We start from the raw sequence: 25,095 nt of genomic DNA, 5'->3' as shown, positions 1-25,095 counted from the left end.
TCCAGCACGTTCAGCGACACAATGAACACACACTTCCAGCACGTTCAGCGACACAATGAACACAATGAACACACACTTCCAGCACGTTCAGCGACACAATGAACACACACTTCCAGCACGTTCAGCGACACAATGAACACAATGAACACACACTTCCAGCACGTTCAGCGACACAATGAACACACACTTTGTAACGCAAAAGCCCTTCTTCTTCTTCTTCTTCGTTTGAATTTTATTGGCGGTTGGCACATCCTTCAGGGTGCATTACCGCCACCTCCTCTAGCTTGACACGGTCGTAACTTTACAATACCGCCATCTTCTGGCCCCCTTTACCTTCCACAATGTCCATTCTGCGTTCACCATCCTGAAGTGCAGCTAACGCTGCTTCCCCCTGACTGAGTCCCCCTCCGCGATACATGCTTCGCCTCCCTCGGTCTGACTCTGAACTACTCGCTCACACACACCCCCCTTCTCTAACTCCACTTGATCAGCCACCCTCTTTAACTCCCTTATAACATCCTCCACTGTCAACCCCTCCATACCCAAGTGTCCCACTGCTGCTTGAACTACCAACTTGGTCCTATCTGTCCTACCACTAACCATCGCTGTTGTAATCACTACTCCTGCCACAAAGGCCACTATATCCAACTTCTCCCCCCACACCCTCCTTTTCTCCTCCTGTACTTCCTCTACTGTCAGATGCCCTTTCCTAAAACCCTGTTCCCTATTTTGCTTTCCCTGATCCTCCTGCACTATCCTCACCGCCAACTGCCCTTCTCTAAACCCCTGTCCCTTGTCTTGCTGTCCCCGTCCTACCTTCCTAGCTGCCTCTGCATATGAAATCCTACCTTCCCTTCTCACCTGCTGGACCACTACCTCTCGTCTCATCGCCTCACAACCCCAATACCCTACACCAGGGGTCAGCAACCTTTTTGACATGGGGTGCCTGTTTGAAATATAGTTGTAACTAGTGTGCCTCAACAATATTCCATGCATCGTAAATATTTTTTCTCATAATCAGGTATTTTTAATGATAATTTTTACATTATTACATCATTATCGTTATTGTTATTATTAACAATATTATTATGATGGTTGTATCAACCCTAAATCTGAGTTGGGGGGGGGGGGGAATGCAATGCAGACAAACAGCTGCATACAGTGCGACCATTTCACTCACATTTGCCCATTCATTTTTGGACACATCACACACCATCGGTGTGTGTACTGTACGTGTGCTGTCATAGCTCCACCTACAGGCCTAATGGAGAACACCAGGAGAACACCAGGATGTGAATGGAGGGTGAATGTGAGGTATATCGTGTAAATAAGTTTTGATTGATCGCAAGACTACACTGTAAAAAATATATAATAATAAGTTACCAGAACTTAAAAATATTGAGTTCAGTTACTGTGCATTAAGGTTTTCAGTTTTCAATCCATAATAATCCAGAAAAATAAGTACACAACCACATTATTTCAACCTAATGTTTATTGTCATTGTTTTAAGAACACAAGTTGACTTGGTAATACTCACATTTTGAGTAAAAAATATGGCTTTTAACATGTGCAATGTTCAATGAAATAGAAAAATAAATAATAAAATTAGTTGATTAATCCCACTGGTCACAATGGTGACCATAATAATGTTTTTGTTATAAGGCTCTGCAAATGTTACTGAATGATGTAGCAATGTATTTCCAGCTAAATTGAAATAATAAACAAATAAAGGGTCTCAATTAAATATGTGGTAGTAAAAAGAACCTGTGGGAGGATTTCAACAAGATAATGCGACAACAGTGCAAAATATTTCACTATAATATTTCAAAGCAAAAAAAAAAAAAAAAGTATAATTTTTTATTTATTTTTTTAATGCTGCCCCCTGTGCCTATGCAAATGCCCCCGCGTGCCTATGCAGGCACGCGTGCCTATGGTTGCCTACCCCTGCCCTACACTATGCTTCCCACCACAACTACAACACCTCGGCTCCACTCCCTGTTCACACTCCCCATACTTATGCTCCCCACTACATCTACCACATCTATTCTCTGCCCCTTCCTACACAACTTAGCTATATGTCCAACGCAAAAGCCCTGGGCCCTCATTCATCAATGTGTGCGTAGAACATGTTCTATTTCCACACGTAAGCACGGAATGTAGAACCAGTGTACGCACAGGGAAGTCGGGATTCATCACACGTGCGTACGCAGGCTCTATGCTCCTCCGTGTTGATGAATACCACTTTGTTCTACCGTCAATGCTCGTGCATGATTATCCATATATGGTCATGAAAGTGAGGAAACACCCCCCATGGGATGTGAAATAATGGACTGACCCGAGCGGAACTCTGAGAAACTCCACGGAGATAATGTTCACTGCTGTCGAACCAAGAAGACACTATCGCATATTATGGGATAAATAAAAGGCGGACTTGTAAACGGTGATGTCAGATATCAACGGCTCCCTAAGACCATTGCTGCAATTCTGCCTGGACAGCTCAAAATACTAATAAAGACCGTTCGTTGACCACTGTTTGGCGTTGGTTGTGTGTCATTATAACCGTGCTGTAATATGAATGCCTTTATTAGTTGTGTTCGATTGGCTATATGATTTTTAGAGGCATCTATTTTGTTGTCGGCTAATAAAGACCGCGCTGGAATATGACTGCCTTTTCCCGTGTTGTTTGATTAATACCCAGGGATTAAAGTTCTCCTCAATTTTATTCCAAATCGCGATGGATCTCCCGTCAATTTTCTACCTGCTGCATATGATTTCTAGAGGCATACTACAATCTATTTTGATGTCAGTATTGGGTAGCCTATATAAACAATAATACGAGAGCATATACAAGAACAATGAATCTCACTGCATGTATGATGTAGCCTGCCTTTCAATACATGAACTTGAATTCCATCATAGTCTGTCCACTATCTGGTGTCATTGCAATGCGTTTTCTATTCTTTCTTATACAGTAAAAAGGGGGAAGAACACTATATTCATATGACTTGTATTCTGCTTACAGCTTCGAAATTCCACTTGTTTCGTTTAACGTAAAGCCTTTTAAATAATCAAAACGTTCCCGTGTTTCTGCGGTCTGCGCAAAATAATAACGAGTTGAGCTTTATGATTTATGATGAATTGAAAATGGGGGACCCTGATGTAAACAAGACGAAAGTCTTTCTCTGGTCTGCATCCCCAATTAACAATTGTATGTACTGAGCTGTACTGTACTGTACCCATTCTGCAATCTGTTAATAAACTTTTCAATCAATCAATCAATCAAGCTACGCGGAGCGCAGTCAGTCAGTAGCCTACACCCCGTATATTCCGATAACGCTATATAAACCATGCTGCATTCATTCTGAGAGAAAGATCTATTATTCCAAATGCTATTTATAGGGTTTTGACCATAATTACACTACTGTTGCTATTTTACAATGAACTATAATGAACTACGGTTCGTACAGAACATGCCAGTGTTATTATGCACAGAAGCTCATTTCCTTGTTGTAATAATATATTCTACCACTGGGCGCCAGGTACGCATGGTCCGAGCTGTGCGTAGACGTAAGCACGGAGTCAAGTTCAAGTTGAAATTGATGAATCCCACTCTTTGCTTAGAAATGATCGTACGCACAGGGTAAGCACAAATCTGTGCGTAGAACACGTTGATGAATGAGGGCCCTGGCGTTGCCCAATGGTAATGACCTGTCTTTCTGCCCTGATTGCCCTAATTAGTACCTGGTGTGTATAGTTGACTTTGCCTTATAATGTCCTCCCTGTTTACTACTCAGATTGTCAGTCGTTCACTGAACATTACCGTGAGTACACTGTTGTGTATAGAAACGCTTATCGCTCCTGCCATGGAGGATAAGTTAGCTCTCTATTGATAGTATTACCTTGCCTTGCATTCTTTTTTATATACTCTGTCATGTGCTTACAGTATGTAGCACCGTCACCTGTCGTGTTTTGTTTTTGTGCCATGTGTGGATGTTGTGGAATATTCTAAATGAGCCAAACAGTGAAACTGTATGAATGAATGAATGAGAACTTTATTTAACAGATTGCAGAATGGGTACAATACAGTACGGCTCAATACACACAATTGTTAAGGGGATGCAGACCAGAGAAAGACGTTTGTCTTGTTTACATCAGGGTCCCCCATTTTCAATTCATAGTGACATTTATAACATACATGACGTCATGACATTTATGACATAGGGACATACATGACATACAGGTATATAGTACTGTTACATTTGTGACATATACAATATGCAAATATACAGTACTGTTACCCAGAGATCCTAACAGAAAATATATACTTATGATGGGGAGGAGACTGTACATTAGGAGGGGGTGGGTGGGTGGGTGGGAGAAAATATATACATACGGTGGGGAGGAGACTGTCTATTAGGAGGGGGTGGGGGGGGTTGGACATTTACGGTGGCCAGTTTCGAATTGCAGCCTCCCGTAGGTGCTCTTTAAGAGCGGTTTTGAATGTGTGTAGGGATTCAAATTTTTTTAACGGTTGTGGGTAGGGCGTGCCACATTGTTGTGGCATAATTGCGAAACGTGTTTAGTCCCTTGTTTGTGCCGAATCTGGGTTGCACATGATTTGTGGAACTCCCTCTGGTGTTGTGGGCGTGGTATTCACTGACCTTTGGGAAGTATTTCGACATGTACATGGGTACCTGAGTGGTGTAGTGTATCTTGTAGACCAGGCCCATTGCAAGTTGCTGTACTCTGTCGTCTACTCTAAGCCATCCTAGGTTGGCAAAGTGGGCAGGGGTGAGGTGGGTTCTGGGGTTCAGGTCAAGTAGTAGTCTGACCAGTTCGTTTTGCGATGTTTGTAATCTTGTTTTTAGCGCCTTTGAGGTGCTTTGGTACCATGAGGTGCAAGCATAGTCGTAGTACCCTTGAATGAGTGCTCCTGCCAGAGTCTTCAGGGTATTCTTGTTTACCAGAGAGGAGATCCGGTACAAGAATCTAGTTCGTTGGTTGACTTTTTTGATTACATTGGATGCCATTTTGTCACAGGAAAGATTTGCCTCTAGGATGGAACCCAGGTATGTAATTTCATCTTTCAATATTGTCACCCACTGTAACTGAGAAGCCGTCGGTCTTGCTGAGATTGTTATTTGAACCGAAGAGAATGGACTCTGTTTTGCCCATGTGTAATGATAGTTTGTTGTCAGCGAGCCAGGTGCAGATTCTGCCGAGTTCTGAGCTGAGGGTTTTTTCAACCTGCAACTTGTTCTTGTCAGAGACCAGCAGGGCTGAGTCGTCCGCGAACAAGAACAAGTTGCAGTCACAAGCTGACGACATGTCATTTACATAAATTAGGAACAGTAGCGGTCCTAGTATGCTTCCTTGTGGAACACCACAGCTCACTGTGAGTACCGTTTACCTCCACCATCTGTTCTTTCCCCTCCAGGTTGGATTGCATCCAGCTCACTGATAGACTATCAAAAGTTTAAACCAATTGCTTTTAGCTTGTCAATCAGAATGGAGTGATTGACAGTGTCGAAGGCCTTTTGTAGGTCCAGCATGACCATGCCACAGTATTTGCCCGCGTCCACCTCTTGTTTGATGTAGTCGTTCAAATAGAGAAGGCATGTGTCAGTGGAGTGGGATGTTCTGAAGCCACATTGGAATTCTTGATTAGATTTTCTTCCGCAAGGTACTTTTCGACCTGTTCGTAGACTATTTTTTCCATGACTTTCGAGATGGAGGTAAGAATAGAAACAGGGCGGTAGTTGCCTGGGTCTAATTTTCTGCCCTTTTTGTGCAAGGGGGTCACTCTCGCAATTTTGAAGTCCTTGGGGACGTGTCCCTGTTTTATGGAGAGGTGTATTATGTGTGTGATGACTGGGGTGATGGCAGCTGCTGAGTCTCTGAGGAATTTGGAGGGGATATTGTCATGGCCAGTGGCCTTGTTATGTTGGAGGGTGCTCATTTGTTGTTACCATTTCCAGTTTGAAGTCGTCTTTGCGGACCCCTAGGTTTTTGTAGTAGGCTACCCCATGTGTTCTACCCAAAAATGCCCTGAGTGGAAGGGTAGTTTATTAACCAGTGTTGTGGCTATGTTTGTAAAGAATATGTTTAGGTATTTGGCCACATCCAGCTTGTCTGTGATGAGAGTGTTTTCTGTCTTTATGTTTATGTTTGTAAATCTGGTTTTTAGTTTTTTTGCTGCAGCCTAGTTGGTTGTTGAGTAATTTCCAAAGTTTGCAGGGTTTGTTTTTGTTTTCCTCAGTTTTGTCATTGATGAAATCTTCGTTTGCGGTTTTGATCATGGTGTTTACATCATTTCTTAGTCTGTTTATTTGAATTTTGAGTTCAACCACGTGGGCTTGGAGTTCACTGTTTGAGCTTTTGGTAAGCTTTGTCTGACTTTTATGAAGTTCAGAGCATTTTTTGTCTGTGGTTTTCATAGCGGTCAGTAGAAATTCAGACGAGTCAATTTGTATATAAAAATAATAGAACAGTTTATTTCTGTCGCCACAGAGCTCAGTTTACAATCAGACACACGAACGTCTGACCAGAAAGTGAGAAAGAGCTTTGGTCAGACTTACAATAAATACATAATTGACATGACGTACATAAGATGCCAAGATATGACAAGAAAGGTAAACAAAAATGCCCTAGTGAGGAAATAAAAACAAAAGATGGGTTTAGGGACTTTGTTATGTCTTCACATTAGAACCGGAGTCCAGGCCAAATGTCATATCTCCTAAACCTTGGCCGTTGTTATAAGAACACTGTTAAGACTGTCGCCCTAGTGTCTGAGCTGTAGCTAGTTAACCCTATATTAACTAGTCAAGGGTATCAACATAGAATATGTATTTTAACACAGAACTAATATATGACATGATAATATTTCCCAAGACATTCTTCCCTCTTGATCATAATCTTGATCAAACTAACTAGAAAATGTTATCATCTGTTTAATATTAGGCTACTCTAAAAATGCCAAAATAAGAACTTAACATGATAATATTTTCTAAGACGGGGAAGACGGCCATCCCTTCCAGCACCACGCGCGGTGTCTCCCATGCGGCGAAGGGGGGCAGCCTTTTCTAATGGGTTTATAACGACACCGACAGATCCTGGCTCATCATTCCACTTCTAGATGTACCCTAACATCATTTGCTTATTTATTCCCACAGCCTGAACATAGGTTTAGTTTCCATAGCAATATCCAGAATATTATTGTGCGTTTGTCATGTATACAAGCGCCGGCAGGCATAAGAAGATGCATAGAAACGGCTTAACCTGAATAAGACTTTTACCCCAGTGCCACCCGTATGTATAGTATGAGAATTAGCCGCGCCTCGCTGCCACAGACGCACACAAGCTCCAGATGCAACACTGCCGCGCTAATTAAACCACACCACCCTCCCATGTACCTAAATATGTCTGTTGCATCACAATTGCCTCCTCCCTCTGCATATAGCACAGGCCAATTAGCATCAGAGGTCTACTGTAAGTAATTGGGACAGTAGGATGCAAAAATGAATCCTTATCCGCTGCAGACTTATATCTCTACTGTGTAATTAGATGGATCTCGCGACTGGCGGCTGATTTATGGGTCTTCATTGGCCACCGGGTTAAACCGTGTCAGAAGAGTGTCGTCAGCAAACCAGAGCCGCTTTAGCTCACTGTCGTAATCGGGGGTTCAATTCACCAGTCGATTTGTGAAGTGGTATTTTCACTCAAATGAAATAAATAGTAAAAATATGGGGCGGGCAGCCAGTAATATATTGTAGTTAATATAGGTCTTTAAGGTCTTATATTGTAGTTAATATAGGTCTTTATGGTCTTATATTGTAGTTAATATAGGTCCTTAAGGTCTTATATTGTAGTTAATATAGGTCTTTATGGTCTTATTGTAGTTAATAGAGGTCTTTGAGGTCCTATATATTAGTTAATATAGGTCTTTAAGGGCCTATATTATAGTTAATAGAGGTATTTGAGGTCCTATATTGTAGTTAATATTGGTATTTGAGTAATATCCAACTTATTTATAGATAATTGAGAACGAACGCTCTCTCACAAGAAAATAAATAGCTGTTTAGATTTATAATGGAAAGAGAATCGACCCTAACCTGAGGTCCGAGTGAGGTTCACACGCCAAGACCCAAGGCCCTAACCCTAACCATGTCAATTAGCTTCAGTATTGTCGTTAATATTTGGCGAAGTTAGTTAGTGATGATGCATCGTAATGCCAGTAGAAGTCGCCACCGTCTGTCACGTTTAAATACACAGATTGTTATTTGTGCTTTTTTTTTTTTTTTTATTATTTGGGAGTTCTCAGACCCAATTCCCGCGGAGAAAATCCTGTGCGGATTATCTTTTACAATTTGACAATATGTATATGTCTTTAAGGTCTTTGAGGTCATATTATTGTAGTTAATATAGGTCTATAAGGTCAACAGTGATCCACCTCCAGAACGTTCAGATGCTTATTGTTTATTTGGATCTCCATTGCATCCCACTCAGATGTTCTACCTTCATGTACTTGTGTAAACAACATACATAAAACATGAGTAAAGAGAAAAGCCTTTTCCGTACATGACAGGACTCTTACTGTCTGGCTTGTGCTAATACAATACAAATGGACCAGGGGGGTCAGGGGTGTACACAGGTACATAATGAAATGGTTATTAATGACTGTTTCATTTTGTTTCATGTGTAACTGTTACATTCTATATATATCTATATAGTGTTCTTGCCTTTCTTGATGTAAAATGGAGCTGCGTTGGATGCTTTGACCAAGTACCCTCTCCTCTCATCTCCTCTCCTCTCTTCTCCTCCCCTCTCCTCTCCTCTCCTCTCCTCTCCTCCCCTCTCTTCTCCTCTCCTCCTCTCCTCTCCTCTCCTCTCCTCTCTTCTCCCCTCCTCTCCTCCCCTCCCCTCTCTTCTCCTCCCCTCTCCTCCCCTCTCCTCTCCTCTCCTCCCCTCTCTTCTCCTCTCCTCTCCTCTCTCCTCCTCTCCTCTCATCACCAGTTAAGTACATGAGAGAGGCCACCCCCTACGTGAAGAAGGGTTCCCCTGTGTCGGAGATCGGCTGGGAGACGCCCCCTCCCGAATCCCCCCGGCTGGGAAGCCCCCCCTCCTCCTCCCCTCTGGACCCCCCCAGCCCCCCCCCTCAGCCGGCCCTGTCGCTCCAGGGAGACAGGAGGTGCATCGCTCTGAAGATGTGCTACGTCACTCGAGCCATGAGCACCCAGGACCCAGAGAACAGGTACCAGAGACACACACACACACACACACACACACACACACACACACACACACACACACACACACACACACACACACACACACACACACACACACACACACACACACACACACACACACACACACACACACACACACACAGTCACACACACACACACACACACATTCACTGTATGATCTGATTCAACCAGATCACTGATTTTAAAACGAGTGCCAAGATTGAAAGAAACAAAAGAAGTGCTGAGCATCCAGCTCCAGATGGTCCCAAGGTCCAAGATGATGGTCTTCAATCTTGAACGATTGTAACGTTCTACTAAGATTTACAGATGGTACAAACTGCACAGAGATAACATGTTATTATTCACACTGCAGGCCCAGGACACAGAGAGATAACGTTAGGTTATGACTATAACCAAGTTCTGTTAGTTAGGGGCGATGCTTGGCTTCGCCTTCTGCACTATCTCGCGTACGTGCACGCGTACTGAATAAACCACAAATGTACCTCTAATACCAGTATTAGTCTGACCACACCCCTCATCAGCTTACCTTCATAAGCAGGTGTGTGGTCACCTGCTCTCCTCCTTCCCAAGCTTTCACCACAAGGTGAGGTCAAGGGCTGCAGCGGCCGTCCGAAGCCAAGCATCGCCCCTAACTAACAGAACTTGGTTATAGTCATAACCTAACGTTCTGTATCGTTAGTGGCTTAGCTTGGCTTCGCCTTCTGCACAAGGGAGGCCAAGCGGAGCCACTTGGCTGACAAATACACCCCGCTGACAGCCCCCCAAAACCATCAGAACAGGGAGGGCCGAGCCCCCCCGACCCCCCCTAATGGAGGGTAGCCCCCCTATTAGGGACGTCACGGGAGGGCGACGGACCCGACCGTGCGAAGAGGCACTCAAGCAACTCAACGCACAGGGTGAGCAGACCGTGGCTTGACCCACGACTACACACACGCACAACCCGCATGCCACCCGGGAACGAACGGAGGAACAACCTCGTTACTGCCCCCAGAATCACGGGGTCAAGGGCAAACCCAACCCCGTGGCAAGGCCGTAGCAGCGGAGCACGAAGGAAGACCCAGACCCACCAAAAGGACTGGACTCCCTGGAATGGGGGCCCGGAGAAGTCCATGATGCCAGCATCAAGACCCCACCAGGTGGGCACGTAGTGCCCCGCCCCCCACATCGCCAGCGTATTCGGACAAAGGCCCCTCAGTTACTGCACCTGGTATTCCCAGGCGGAACCAACCAGGCCAGTAAGCCGAGCGGGCCCCGTCCCCCCAATAGTACACCGCCTGGCACACTGACCCTGCAGAATAGGCAGTCAGCATGGCCGTAAGCACACAAAAAAGGTTAACCAACGGAAGCAGGCAGCGCACCGGGGAAAAACCAGGCAACAGGCTGTTAACCCTAGCCTGGAGACTGCGGACGAGACAGGCGCCAGAGGGGACAGCTGAACACAGCCGCCCCGGCGGAAGGAGCGTAAGCTGGCGGTGTTGCATGACCAAGCCTCCATTTAACAACCCCCACCCAGAGGGGTCGAGGCAGAGAAGGCTGACACGATTGGCAGACGTCATGAACGTGCAGGGGCACCCTCAACCGGTGAACCCGGGAGTTGACACTGCTCCAACACACCAGGGAATCAACCACCTCGGTGTTACCCAATGCGGTGGTTGTTCCTATAACCCCTCAAGAAAAAACTCCAAAACACACCTGCGGGTATACACCGGCTATACCGCAGTACAAGTGTTTCAGTTTCCAAAAAGGGTTAACCCAGGCCTACGGGTCGCAAACATCACTTCGGACCGGGCCTGGCGGTACGGGAAGCACAGGGTCACCAGAGGAGGTCAAAAAACCACCCCCACAGGCCCCTCTTCGCCATGCGTGAGAGAGGAGCGAAAAACAATGGAGAACCAGCCCCTAAGCACACCGTACCTGGTATTCCCCGGCGGTCTCCCAACCAAGTACTAACCAGGACCAACCTGTGTAGCGGCCGAGATCCGACGAGATCGAGCGCGTACAGAATGGCATGGCTGTAAGCCATGACGACAGTGCTGAGTAAAAACATACCCAACCAGGGTCTCCATAGCGCTTAACCCTGTGACACCCAGACCGACCTGGCATTTTTCCCCCTGAAAAAAGCCCAAGTCCCTCAGGGTACCAGAACAGCAGATCTGCATCCCCGGCGGACAACGGGTTCAACTGATCTGGACCAGCGTGACCAGAACCAGTCCCGTGCCCTAACCACGCCGACATGCCCCAGGAAAAGGGCAGATATGCGTGTTGATCTTAACATGAAAAGAAGGCGCCACCCAGACGTCGGGACGAACCGCGCCTGGTGGCCCACCCCAAGGGCGTGAGACCCCACTACATATGTTCAGATCCATCCCGTCATCATCCCCCAGACATGAACGAGGATCCGTCGACAACCCACCCAGGTCATGGGATGTGGTCGCCGGAAGAGGAAAAACCCCCATCTCAGTTGCTTTATAAAAACGCTGTTTCAACCACAAGCAACTAAGGCGTGCCAGTCAATCGCCTGTTTACAGCGAGCTAGCACTATACGTGCGTCGGGACACACCCCCATCAATGAACAGGCTATTTAGACCTGCCATTGAATCCCCAAGGCGCCCAGGGGAACGACAAGAGGGGTGTGACACTCCCTAACTCCAACACTTCTGGAATAGAAAGAAGGAAGCATCAACAGTATGTATCCCAGTCTACACAGCCGGGGTAAAAAATGTTCACATTTTTACATCCCACCACCCTCCCATAGGAAAGAGACGGGGATCCCCAGAGAGACTTCCCACGCGAGCTGTACAGATTGAAAAGAATATATTGCACCTTGAGCCATGTAAAAAACTGGTTTTAGGGCCTCCGGGGAAGAGGCACCGAACCCATACACACTCAATAAACGAATTGAATCGAATATACATACAATAGAAAAGGACCCTTCTAGAGGGTCCACTCACTTTGACAATCTGAGGAGGAAGGCTCTGTACTCTGATGGAGGCTTCCTCACATGGATCACATGGAAGAAGGAGTCCGAACTCACAGAAGGCCTGAGTAGGCGCTTGGTGAGGAGGAGCCCTGACCACCCCCCCTGAAAACAGATCCATCACATGGACCTGAACAGCACACGGAAGTCCTACCAACAGAGACGCGCACGGTGACGTACTCTATGGCGGGGGAATTCCTGCGGTGCACACGCCCAATATACCAGGCCGTGGGACCAGGAACTCCCTCCCCCCCCCCCCCCCCCCCGTAACGTGCCGAACCGCCACGTGACGGGAACCTTGAAGGACAGGGGGTGTACCCCTGACCGACAGAACAACGGGGAGAGGAAAGGTTACCAGTTCACCCCTTTACGACCCCACACCCATGATACGACGTAACGACAAAAAGAGAATATGACACAGTCATAGTCAACCCTATGAAGCGTTTCACAGCTCCACACAGCGCACGAGCTAACCTGCTATCTGATTTTTACTAAGGAAAAACACAGAATAGAGAGGGCTCTAAGAACCCCGGTCCAACATACACATGTGCTTCTGTGGTCAGTACAACCCAGTTGTAGGTCACATGACACACACAACCCATCATCATCACAATGAGAGAATACATCATTCTTGATTAGTATCGACCACAGGCCTTGCTAAGCACACATGACAGCAACCAAACCAATTTCCCTTTAGGAAATAAGTTTCTCCAGCAGATTTAGCACAACCTCAGCAATCAAGCTGAGAGTTACATCGTATCCCTACCACACAAAAGACACAATTAATGCACAACATGTCTGATAGGAGGTGATAAAGTCCCCAGGGAACCGGGGGGGGAAAAACACAATCCTCCTATTTTACCCTCAATACGGCCAGTTAAAACAGGAAAACCTGTTAATGCGTGAACTCACTGTCCATTGTCATTACAGTCTGAGAAAGAACATTCTTTTACTCACTCGTCACCAAGCATAGCTTCATAGGTTAGTTGCCTTAGTAGTGAGTACACGGTACACATAAACACCATGATGTTTCTCACACAACAACCAGATCAATACATCACGACCTGCACAGAGAAGCTACTGCCAGTGACAAAAACAGCTCACACACAACCCGCAACGTATCTCAAATGCATTGCAACAACACACGTTTTGGGAAAAAACACCGTCATTCACAATACATTTAGCAAGGTAAAACCAGAAGACGTGTTATGAGGGTCTGGCCAACCCCGTACCTGCCCGGAACGCAGATCAGCGAAGTGCAGTCATAAGCCACCGTAGAACACAGCCCTCTTTGTTGACGCAATCCCCGTCTAGGCTCAGGCAGGGTTGACGAACATCCCCTGTCAAAGATGACGTCGTGGTCAAGAGTGTAAAACATGTTAAAAATCAAAGCACGTTCAACAGAATAGCATCAAGCTAACGGCTGCTCCAACCATTCGGGTGCTATCGCTTCCGCTCGCGAGACGCCGATCTACGACGCACGCGATCAGGAGCGAGCTCCCGGCGGCGCGCGAGAAGCCTAAGCTACCCCGCGCCAGGCCACCGACCGGCTAACCGTAAGCTATGAACATGTAAACAATGACATAACACTCACCCAGACAGGCCGCCGTTCTGAACCCTCCTCACTTTGTAAGAGAAAAGAGAAAACAAGACGTCAACACCGCTTCACAACGGTGACAATAACACGTCCGGCGGAATCAGCACAGTACCAACTGGCCCGTATAGCTGACTTTGAACATGAATCTGCCGCTATCGCACATTACATGCACATATCCCCTCGTGAAGGAATACTCTCATTTGGATATGAAAGATGGGGTCTTAACACGGTGACAGAGAGAATCCACTCGTCCAGAACACACAGGGATCACCAGTGTCAATGGTCGCGGCCCACTAGTTAAAACTATAATGGTCGCCAGACCAAGGCCTTCTGTCGCCTAGACGGCTAAACAAAGGACCCTAGCCTGGGGCCGGTTTCCATAAACTTTGTCTAGTAGCCCCCATAGCACTAACAGACAAGTGGAGCCCGCCAGCAAACACTACTCACCCAACCTGGAACGCACCGCTCCTCACAACAGCGGCATGTCCGACAGTTCAGCTGTGGCCTGACAGGTTTCACCCCAACAAACACAGCAAGGAACTGCAGTTGAGAAGCATGCAGCGGCGTGCCCCCAATACGAAAACCGGTGGAGGGTTTGTAGAATGATCATCATCTTCTAGACACCCCAGTACGAAGACAATATCGCCGTATTTTCTCGAAAATAGTGAGAGAGAAAATAAAGATATGATGTCAACGTATCCTTGTTTCCCAAGCTGTTCCTAATCCAATTTCTTCCATCATGGTGTCAAGTGTGGGGATCTACCGAGGCACCTCTTCCTTGTGGTGAAAGCGAGAAGGAGGAGAGCAGGTGACCACACACCTGCTTATGAAGGTAAGCTGATGAGGGGTGTGGTCAGACTAATACTGGTATTAGAGGTACATTTGTGGTTTATTCAGTACGCGTGCACGTACGCGAGATAGTGCAGAAGGCGAAGCCAAGCTAAGCCACTAACGATACAGAACATGTTATTATTCACACTGACTGCAGGCCCAGGACACAGAGATAACATGTTATTATTCACACTGCAGGCCCAGGACACAGAGAGATAACATGTTATTATTCATAGTGAATGTGTTTCAGTCCTTCTACTGCACAAAGACCCACAGAGGAAGGGGATGAATCATCCAGACACGTAGAAAAGGATGTTCTCTCTCCAGGCCCCTTGTGCTTCTGTGTTTCATTCACAGACTGGCGTCAAGTGAGTTAACACGGATTAACCAATCACACGCTCTCCTGGCCGATTCTAAGCTCCTCCTCCTGCCGTTCCAAAGTCCAGTTTCTAAACAGAGGAGCGATTGCCTAACTTATAATTAACTTGTAATTACAATAATTAACTAAATGTCTGCCCTTCTCCTAAAAATGGCAGTTAAATAAAAACTCTTTTGTCCGTGCCCCCCCACACTCTACACACACTCTTTCTTTGGGCATTAATTGATCACGTTTTCTGAGATGTGTCTTTTATTGTCTGCGAAAGACAGACGTTTTTGAAGTTGTGATTAGATAATTTTGGGTAATTTTTGGAGCTTTGGAAGTCAGCGGGGGGGCGGGCCTTCAGAAGGTGTAGTCAAGCTAATTGGTTGGAAATGTGACAATGGCCCAATCGCACAGCAGGGGGGGCGGAGAGCACTTCATTGTGAGTGTCTTTCTCTTCTCCCTGTCATTCTATCCTATTCCCATAACTCTCTATTTCTTTCTCTCTCCATCTCTCTATCTCCCTCTCTCCCCCTCTTTCTCTATCTCTCCCCCCCCCTCTCTCTCTCCCCTCTCTCTATATCTCCCTGTCTCTCTCTCTCTCTCTCCCCCCTCTCTCTCTGCCCTCTCTCTCCTCTCTCTCTGTCTCTCTATCCCCCCTGCCTCTCTCTCTCCCCCCTCTCTCTCTGCCCTCTCTCTCTATATCTCCCTCTCCCTGTCTCTCTCTCCCCACCTCTCTCTCTCCCCACCTCTCTCTCTCTGTCATTCTCTTTCTCTCTCCCCCCTCTCTATCTCTCTCTCTGTCTCTCTGTCTCCCCCCTCCCCCTCTCTCTCTGTCTCTCTGTCTCCCCCCTCCCCCTCTCTCTCTGTCTCTCTGTCTCCCGTCTCCCCCCTCTCTCTCCCCCTCCCCCTCTCTCTCTCCCCCCTCCCTCTCTCTCTCTGTGTATGATGTGAAGTGTGTTAAGCTGTCTCGTAGCTCAACCTCACTGCACTTCAAAGCTGACAGAGACCGAGAGACGACGATGAAAGTAGAACAAGGAGCCGTCACGTCAAAGTTCTGTCTGTGTGGACGTCGCCAGACTGCTAACGACTAAATATATATAATAATAAATTAATTTAAAAAACAACAACAACAACTGTCAGCCATTCACAGAGAGCGTGACTCTCTGGGGCTCGACCTGACAACATCCCTTCTAATGGGAGAAAACAAGATGCAACTGTTTAATTTATTTCAGCGCAGAGCGATAATGACCTTCCTTTTTCTGGGTTAGGGTTTGTTTCCATTGTTTTCCTCCACGTCTAATTGTCTCTGTAAAGGCCACGACACGGCGACGTTCCCTACCAACAATTATGGCTAACACGATGTATTCACTGGACTTGTGTTCCCTGTTGCTGGTTAATCACCTTGACCCTCTGTGAGGCAGCTCCCTGTGGAGGCACTGGCACCAGGGGAGTGCAGGGTGAACCACCCCGACCGGGGGAGTGCAGGGTGATCCACCCCGACCGGGGGAGTGCAGGGTGAACCACCCCGACCGGGGGAGTGCAGGGTGAACCACCCCGACCAGGGGAGTGCAGGGTGAACCACCCCGACCGGGGGAGTGCAGGGTGAACCACCCCGACCAGGGGAGTGCAGGGTGAACCACCCCGACCAGGGGAGTGCAGGGTGAACCACCCAGACCGGGGGAGTACAGGGTGATCCACCCCGACCAGGGGAGTGCAGGGTGAACCACCCCGACCGGGGGAGTACAGGGTGATCCACCCCGACCAGGGGAGTGCAGGGTGAACCACCCCGACCAGGGGAGTGCAGGGTGATCCACCACCCCGACCGGGGGAGTGCAGGGTGAACCACCCGACCGGGGGAGTGCAGGGTGAACCACCCCGACCGGGGGAGTACAGGGTGAACCACCCAGACCAGGGGAGTACAGGGTGAACCACCCCGACCAGGGGAGTGCAGGGTGAACCACCCAGACCAGGGGAGTACAGGGTGAACCACCCCGACCAGGGGAGTACAGGGTGAACCACCCCGACCAGGGGAGTGCAGGGTGAACCACCCCGACCAGGGGAGTGCAGGGTGAACCACCCCGACCAGGGGAGTGCAGGGTGAACCACCCCGACCGGGGGAGTGCAGGGTGAACCACCCCGACCCAGTTAAACCACCTGGACCCAGTTAAACCACCTGGACCCAGTTAAACCACCTGAAACCAGTTAAACCACCTGAACCCAGTTAAACCAGCTGAACCCAGTTAAACCACCTGAACCCAGTTAAACCAGCTGAACCCAGTTAAACCACCTGGACCCAGTTAAACCAGCTGAACCCAGTTAAACCACCTGGACCCAGTTAAACCACCTGAACCCAGTTAAACCACCTGAACCCAGTTAAACCAGCTGAACCCAGTTAAACCACCTGGACCCAGTTAAACCACCTGAACCCAGTTAAACCAGCTGAACCCAGTTAAACCAGCTGAACCCAGTTAAACCACCTGGACCCAGTTAAACCACCTGAACCCAGTTAAACCAGCTGAACCCAGTTAAACCACCTGAACCCAGTTAAACCAGCTGAACCCAGTTAAACCACCTGGACCCAGTTAAACCACCTGGACCCAGTTAAACCAGCTGAACCCAGTTAAACGACCTGGACCCAGTTAAACCAGTGCAGGGTAGACCAGCTGAACCCAGTTAAACCAGTTATCTGCCGAGTGTTGACCGTCCAGGTCCTCTGAGCTGATATGGATCTTTATGATTGAAATTCAGCACATAGATCATAGTAAGTAGTGCCGCTATCGGGGGATGTAAAGTTATGTGAGGAAAGGAAACGGAGCAGGAAGATACTTATATGATTATTGATGTTACCGTGACCATCAACTGGATTTGTTTACCACTGCGTGTGTTTACTGCCTCGAAACAGAAACCAATGTATTGTGGCCTTTTTAAAGCCCCAATTTGGAATTATTTCACTACAGTATATCAATGTGGGGTATATTCTCATTCATTCCTGAAGAGTTTGATCTGTAATTCTTTAACCCATTGTACATCCCAGTTCAAATTGTGTATCCCAGTGTAAACATTATGTAAACAAACCTTTTACAGCCATAAAAAGACAGAAAATACGATTAAAAACTCATATGTGCCTGTTAGTCTTTAGTCCTCGTATCAAGAGCTCAGTGACTCAACTAGAGAATGAAAACACTTCCTTTTCTTTTGGTTTGGATCACTGATTGGGCCTTTAAAGGCCTGTTTAACTGTGTAGAGGGGCATTTCTTGTACTGAAATACTGCACAGGGATAGCACACTGGATCCATCTGAACAGCTGTTTCAGCTGGAGCATTTTATAGACAAACATTACGACAATATCAACATGTCGCAACAGAAGCCTGTGAAACATTCAGACAAAGTCACAGAAGATTACAGACTGTATTAAGCCCAAACTGAGTAAAAGATCACGTTCTGACATTGAAGATGCAGAGGAAGCTTCATTGGAGGAAGCGCTGACAATAAGAGAGGTTGACATGAATCTAACATTACAGGCCATCAATAACAGACTTGATAAACTGGATATGTTGGACTTGATGATGCAGGAAATTAAGAGCCTCAAAGAAAGCTTGGAGTTCAGTCAGAGACAAATTGATGAGCTGGTCAAGGATAATGCTGAGCTGAAAGGAAAGGTGGAATACATGGGAAACAAAGTAGACATAATTGAGATAGACAACAGGAAGTTGAAGGAATCTCTTCTGGATGTACAGTGTAGGTCTATGCGAGACAATCTGGTTTTTACAGGGATAGCAGAGAAGGAGAGCAAGGACTGTGAAACAGTCATAAGGGAGTTTATGTCAGACCAGCTGAGACTGCCTAGGGACACTGTTCAGAACATCACCTTCTCTAGAGTACACAGAATGGGAAAACCCTCAGGGGACAGACCACGGGCAATAGTGGCTCGTTTTGAGCATCACCAGCAGAAGGAGCTTGTCAAGGGTAGGGGCAGGGAGTTAAAGAACACCACCTTTGGCATGAACGACCAATTTCCTCCCGAGATCAATGGAAGACGTAAGCTATTATATATATATATTATATATATGAGCTATTGATAACTCCATGATAGTGGGAGCTGTGTTTTTAGATTTCAGTGCTGCATTTGATGTCAATTGTATTGCTATATTGACATTACTATGGCCCATTCAACATCGATTATCTATCGTTCCGGATGTGGGAACGTTATATTTTTTCATTCATACATTGTTGTGTTAATACCGTCTTGAATATAAGTGTGTTTATAAGCTTTTCTGCTGTAATTCCAAAAATGCTAGTTATAGGCCCAAACACATATGATAGATTATCGATTGCCGTTTCTTTCCTATACACGCTATATTAAAAAATTCAAATTTATATGATCGGTATACATTATGCTTCATCATGCGTGGAGGAAAGGGGGGGCGGGGGTCGTCTATAATTCCTTTATCGTCAGTAACGGCTTTATGTAGTATGGGTTGATATATTGATCAGACTGTTTGCAAACAAAGAAACGCACAATCGGGCTGAAAATAACGTTACTGTCCTCTTACCGTTCGCCGATGAGACTGGAAGAAAAAGATCCCAATTATTTGACGGCGATCGCCTAGATCCATTTCCGGTTTGTATGGCGCAATAAACGCCGAAATCATATCGATTATTGCGTTATGGAAGCGATCCATATGCACGCCAGTGTTTGTCTGGACCCACGTAACAAGATATTACTGCCGGAGGAATTTCTTTGATGCACCGATCACACCGGTTTTGAGAGTGTAACTCGCCCGACCATCCACCAGGCGGCGGTATTGAGGCGTTGCAGTCTCATTCAGGGTCCCGCTGCAGCACCGGAGGTAGGCTGGATGAATTATGAATGCCATGGCGAAAAAATTTAATATTGTTTTTAAAAACGGCTTACGCCGTTGTTGGCGTTCAACGCATGGCGACCAAAAACGGCGTACTCGTTTATGGCGACCAATGTGTTAACAGCAAGACTCCATATTTTGTGTTTGAGCAACTTGTTTACAGAAGCTCTATACAAGACCATAATACAAGAGGGGCCAGAAATGGTCAGTTTGTACTCCCTCGTCCTAGAACCAATGCTTTAAAGCTGTCTTTTATTTAGGTGCATAACACTCTGGAACAACCTACCTAGTTATCTCTACACTTTTAGTAAATCGATTTTTAAAAAGAAACTCAAATCTAAATTACAGCTGTTGCCTTAATGTGTATTGCATTTGTGTATGGGTTTTTGCCTATTAGCCTACACGTTCTCATTTTGTATCTTTAAAAATTGATATTTATTGTATGTTTTAGTTAATTGTTTTGTTTTTTATTTCTATCTATAGCATCTGTGAAAGTAGCTTATTTGCTATATACTAAATCCTTGTTTTTATCTTTTGTATTGATCTATGCATTAACTGTTATGTATTGTGTTGTGTGGACCCCAGGAAAACTAGCTGGGAGCCATGGCACCAGCTAATGGGGACCCTTAATAAAAACAAAAAACAAGAGGTATGTCGTCAAAACAACAATGCTGATTTATTTTGCTCACAATCTCACACATAATAGGAGGAGAAGAGGAGAGAATGGTAGGGGAGGAGCGAAGAGGAGAGGAGGAGAGGGGAGAGGAGAAGAGAGGAGAGGAGAAGAGAGGAGAGGAGAGAAGAGAAGAGAAGAGGAGAGGAGATGAGAAGCGGGGGGAGAGGAGAGGAGAGGGGAGATGAGAGGAGAGAAGAGAAGAGAAGAGAGGAGGATAAGATCAGAGGAAAGGAGAGAAGAAAGGAGAGGAGATGAGAAGCGGGGGGAGAGGAGAGAAGAGGAGGGGAGAGGAGAGGAGAGGAGAGGAGAGGAGAGGAGAGGAGAGGAGAGGAGAGGAGAGGAAAGAGGAGGGGAGAGGAGAGGATACTGGGTCAGATCATAGCAATACTTGGATCCGGGAAGGTCAGGCCCGGCTACATTGATACTTTGTGTCTGTCCGTCAGGGTCTGTTGGTCAGACGGGTCCGATGAGGAGTCAGTCTCTGCCAGATCTGGATCCGTTTCCAAAGCCAGAAAGGTTCTGAGAGAAGGATGTTTCTCAGGATACGTCGCTGTCCGTTCGCATAACTGTTATTTATGCTAAACGCACGGCTGCGTTATGTTCTTCTAATTTAAAAACAAGCCAGCGGACAGTGACACCTTCCATCTGTTTTCTCCCGCTGATGACTGGGACTAAATAAGAGTTCAGATGTATCATGCGTGAAATGCCCCTTTAAAGGAGCCAAGGTTAACGATGCGATTATGTCTTAACGGCCTTCATTCCATAAACCCTGGCGTCCAACGTGTCGTGCTTTACAATAGAGTTGGGAAGACGGGTTGAACCCTTTCACTACCACACTAGCAATGGGTTAACCCTGTCACTGCGTCAATACAGAAGGTTAACCCTTTCACTGTCACGCGACAAAGGGTTACCCCTTTCACTACCACACTACAGACGGTTAACCCTTTCACTACTGGTGGTGAAAGGTTAACCTTCTATAGTGTGGTAGTGAAAGGGTTAAACGTTCACTTTGCAGGTCAGGATGTTTTGTCTCCTGGCCATAAAAACTTCTTATTTAGTTTAGTTTTTATTTTATTTTTTTATTTTATTTTATGTATTTAAAAAAGATCTGTGGCAAAGCCGAGGCAAGAGACCCAGGCGGGCCGATAAGAGGCTTCCACTTGGTTCAGAAAATACATGAAACACAAAACGAAAGCATTACATTATCAGCTCATATTGAAGACAATGGAGAGAAAACTGTAAACATCGCAGAGGGAAGGGGCAGAAATACTGACCAAAAATAAGTTTTCTATCTACATGTCCGATCTTGGCCAATTATGAACTTGCAGAAACTGCGTTTGTAAATATTTAGAGAAGAAAATGTTATTGCATTATTTTGATAGTTATTCCAATGAATCACGCCCTTGTGTATGAAAGAGGAGAGGAGAGGGGGGAGGAGCGGAGAGGAGAGGAGAGAAGGGGAGGAGCAGAGAGGAGAGGGGTGAGGAGCGGAGAGGTGGAGAGGAGAGGAGGAACAGAGAGGAGAGGGGTGAGGAGCGGAGAGGTTGAGAGGAGAGGAGGAGAAGGGAAAGGAGAGGGGGAGAGAGGAGAGGAGGAGGAGATGTAAAGAGAAAAGGAGAGGAGAGAAAAGAAGAGAAGAGGAGATGAGAAGTGGGAGGAGAGAAGAGGAGAGGGGAGAGGAGAGGAGGGGAGAGGAGAGGAGAGGAGAGGAGAGAGAGGGTACTGTGTCAGATTTCTAGCATTCAAAGAGATGAATAGACATTTTCCCATTTCATCTGATTTCAAACACTGGACCAATATTCTCCGCTCCAGCGACAGACATGACCGAGGCGTGTCACATTGTGTCACTGGTCACTCACCCACTCACCCCCTCGCCCAGAGGAACAGAAGGCCTCATCATATACTATAGGGGGCTCACTTAAAGGAAGTCAGGAAGAGAAGGGGACAGGGATACGAAAGAAGCAAACAGAACGCAGCCTGTTCCGTCTGCTCAGAGACGGTGCCAGGCGCCAGAAGAGGGTGTAATATAACACAGCCTGTTCATTATTCTGGTTCTAGGCAGACATTTATGGGTGGCTTTTATAATTTGCATATGGTAATTAATTGGGACAAGCAATATACAGTACGTTGCTCAAGATAATAGGCTAGCCTAAATGTAACAATACTACTACGTTTTATAGGCCTACTTTATTATCGTAATTATTATTGGGATTAGACATCAACATTCTCACGATGAAAGGTAGTTTTGATCATTCATTTTCATGAAGTTAATGTTAAACTAATGATGCCATTTGCACAAGGAGGCTAGCAGATGCGCGCTGTGGTGCAACTGTCGACTTGAAAAGCTAAATGCTTTGTCTAATAAGGCGGGACGCTGTGACGGGATGAGTGGAGCACGTTGCTACGGGAACAGCTATAGGAGGCTCTAGGAAACATCTCAGAACCTAAAGGAAGACATTAAGGTAGGGCTTTACGACACACGTAGCATCAAGGCGGCTCTGGGAAACAGCAGCTAAAGGAAGACATTAACCTCTTAAGCCCGATGGGTCCGGTACTGGACCGCAAATGACATCACGCCATTAATCCATCTCTACAGAATGTATGAATTAATGTTGCGTTTTTTTTTTTCAAACGTAGCCAAGAGTAAAGACCCTAACCCTGTCAAAACAGCAGTCAAAGTGTATATTTTCAGCAATACGTTTGTTTACCAATGGTTTAAAGTGTTATTAGTGAAATATGAGTTATAGAAATCTAGTCGGAAAAAGACGAGATTTGACTCTAGGAAGTGACGCCGCCATTTTGCTTGTAGTCCTATGAGGAGAGGAGACCCAGGACTTTCGATGGGCTTTCGAAAAAAACTACACTTGGCTAGCTCAGGCCAGCCCTGTTACGATAGGTGGGTAGTGAGGGTAAACGAAGCGAACACAGGTAGCGGACCGGAATGGAGGAGGCAGAGACGGCAGGATACGTGTAAACAGACTTTACTGAACACAACTTGTACTTTACCAAAGAAAGCATAAACGGCACAGCCGAGCTGGCGCTGGAGAAAGAGAACTGATTTGTAAACAAGGAAAATAAAACGACAAACTACTCACAAGCGCATATTTACAAACAGCACGGCACGGGGGTACACAGGAGAAACGACGAGAAGGGTAACACTGAGGACTTGGAGGAAATGGCACCACAAGGAAGTGAGGACAGACAGAACCTAAATACCCAAACCAATTAACAATCAAGAACACCTGGCCAACACAGAATCATAACACAACCTAGACAACAAAGCAATGACAAACTAAACACAACTAGACACTACGGCAATGACACACAACAACACAACAGGGGGGTGACATCACACATAGACAGGGGTGGCCCAGGACAACAGAACATTAAAAATTAAATCCACAATGTGTAACCAAACTGTGATAGCAGGCCGTACCATAGGGCTTAGGTCCCTAGAGGGAGGCAGAGAGCCAATGTTAGGCAGAGAGCCAATGTTAGGTGGAGGGCATTGCCCAATGTTAGGTGGAGGGCACTGCCCAAAGTTACCATCCTGCCCAGTCCAGCCAGGACCGGGCCCAGGAAAGTGACAAGCCCCTGTCAATCATCTGACTCCTAGATTAACTTTTTTATTTCTCTTATTTTTTTGGGATCATCTCCCACAAACCTGAATGTTATTGCCATAAAACAGAACACAGTTAGTTTCTCTATCTTTCTGTGAACGTCTAGCAAAAAACTGATGAATCTGATGAAAAATGGCGGATTTGATTTCATTCACGGTTTGTGAATCACACCTGGTGATACTAAATCCAGATTGAACTCTGCCATTGGAAAGGGGAGATTTGGCCCAATCCATAGATGTGCAACTTGGCCATAATAAGGTAATTTATAGGCCTGATGTTCTATATTCTATAATCATATTTCAATGTCCGGATTCAGTACTGTCTCTATAAAATATCCTGTTTAATCATCTTCCCTTTATTCATTTGCTTAGATCTTTTGTACATGTGATCTCAAGAAGGTGCTGAATGAGCTCAGTGGCAATTTTTCATGTCTGGTCATTTTTAGCATGGTGTTATTCACCGTCATATTCTCCTTTTGGTTCATCACAATTTACTCAAGCCTAGTAACAGACACAATATTTCTGACACTGGGAATCCATTCCCTGAGATCCATAGGTCACCAATCGTATGTTACTCCTTCTGCATTGTGTTAAATGTCGATGCCCAGAGGGAGTTTCGAACCCGGGTCGGCTGCACCGCAGGCGACAGCATAGACCGCTATACCAAGAGGTGAATTCACTGCTTGGTAACATGTCTATGTGTCTTTTAACTCTTTCAGCGCCGCGGGTCTAGCCCATCTTTGTTCCTACTGCGCCACCGCCACCGCTCTAAGAGATAGGGATGCGTGGCGTTGTTTGCAGGGCTATATCTATATTCTATATTATAGCTATGGATACAATACTATGGCTCATTTGACATCAACTATCCATCGTTCAATATGTCAAAAAGAATAAATTTTT

The 25,095-nt window shown here is 46.1% G+C and overlaps 1 protein-coding gene across 1 annotated transcript in view; it reads left to right on the top strand.

The window, feature by feature from the left end:
- Positions 1-25,095, top strand: part of sntb1 (syntrophin, basic 1) — a gene marked incomplete at its 5' end in the record, with an annotated part of 136,734 nt that overhangs the window by 35,251 nt on the left and 76,388 nt on the right. Inside the window, 1 exon segment of the mRNA XM_084336930.1 lies at positions 9,013-9,250. Within this exon segment, the coding sequence (XP_084193056.1) occupies positions 9,013-9,250 (238 nt within the window).

The sequence above is a fragment of the Notolepis coatsorum genome (genome assembly GCF_963971535.1).
Source record: "Notolepis coatsorum genome assembly, chromosome: 19".
NCBI lineage: Eukaryota > Metazoa > Chordata > Actinopteri > Aulopiformes > Paralepididae > Notolepis > Notolepis coatsorum.
Note: the sequence above shows the minus strand (reverse complement) of the source record. Positions and strands in the feature narration are given on the sequence as shown.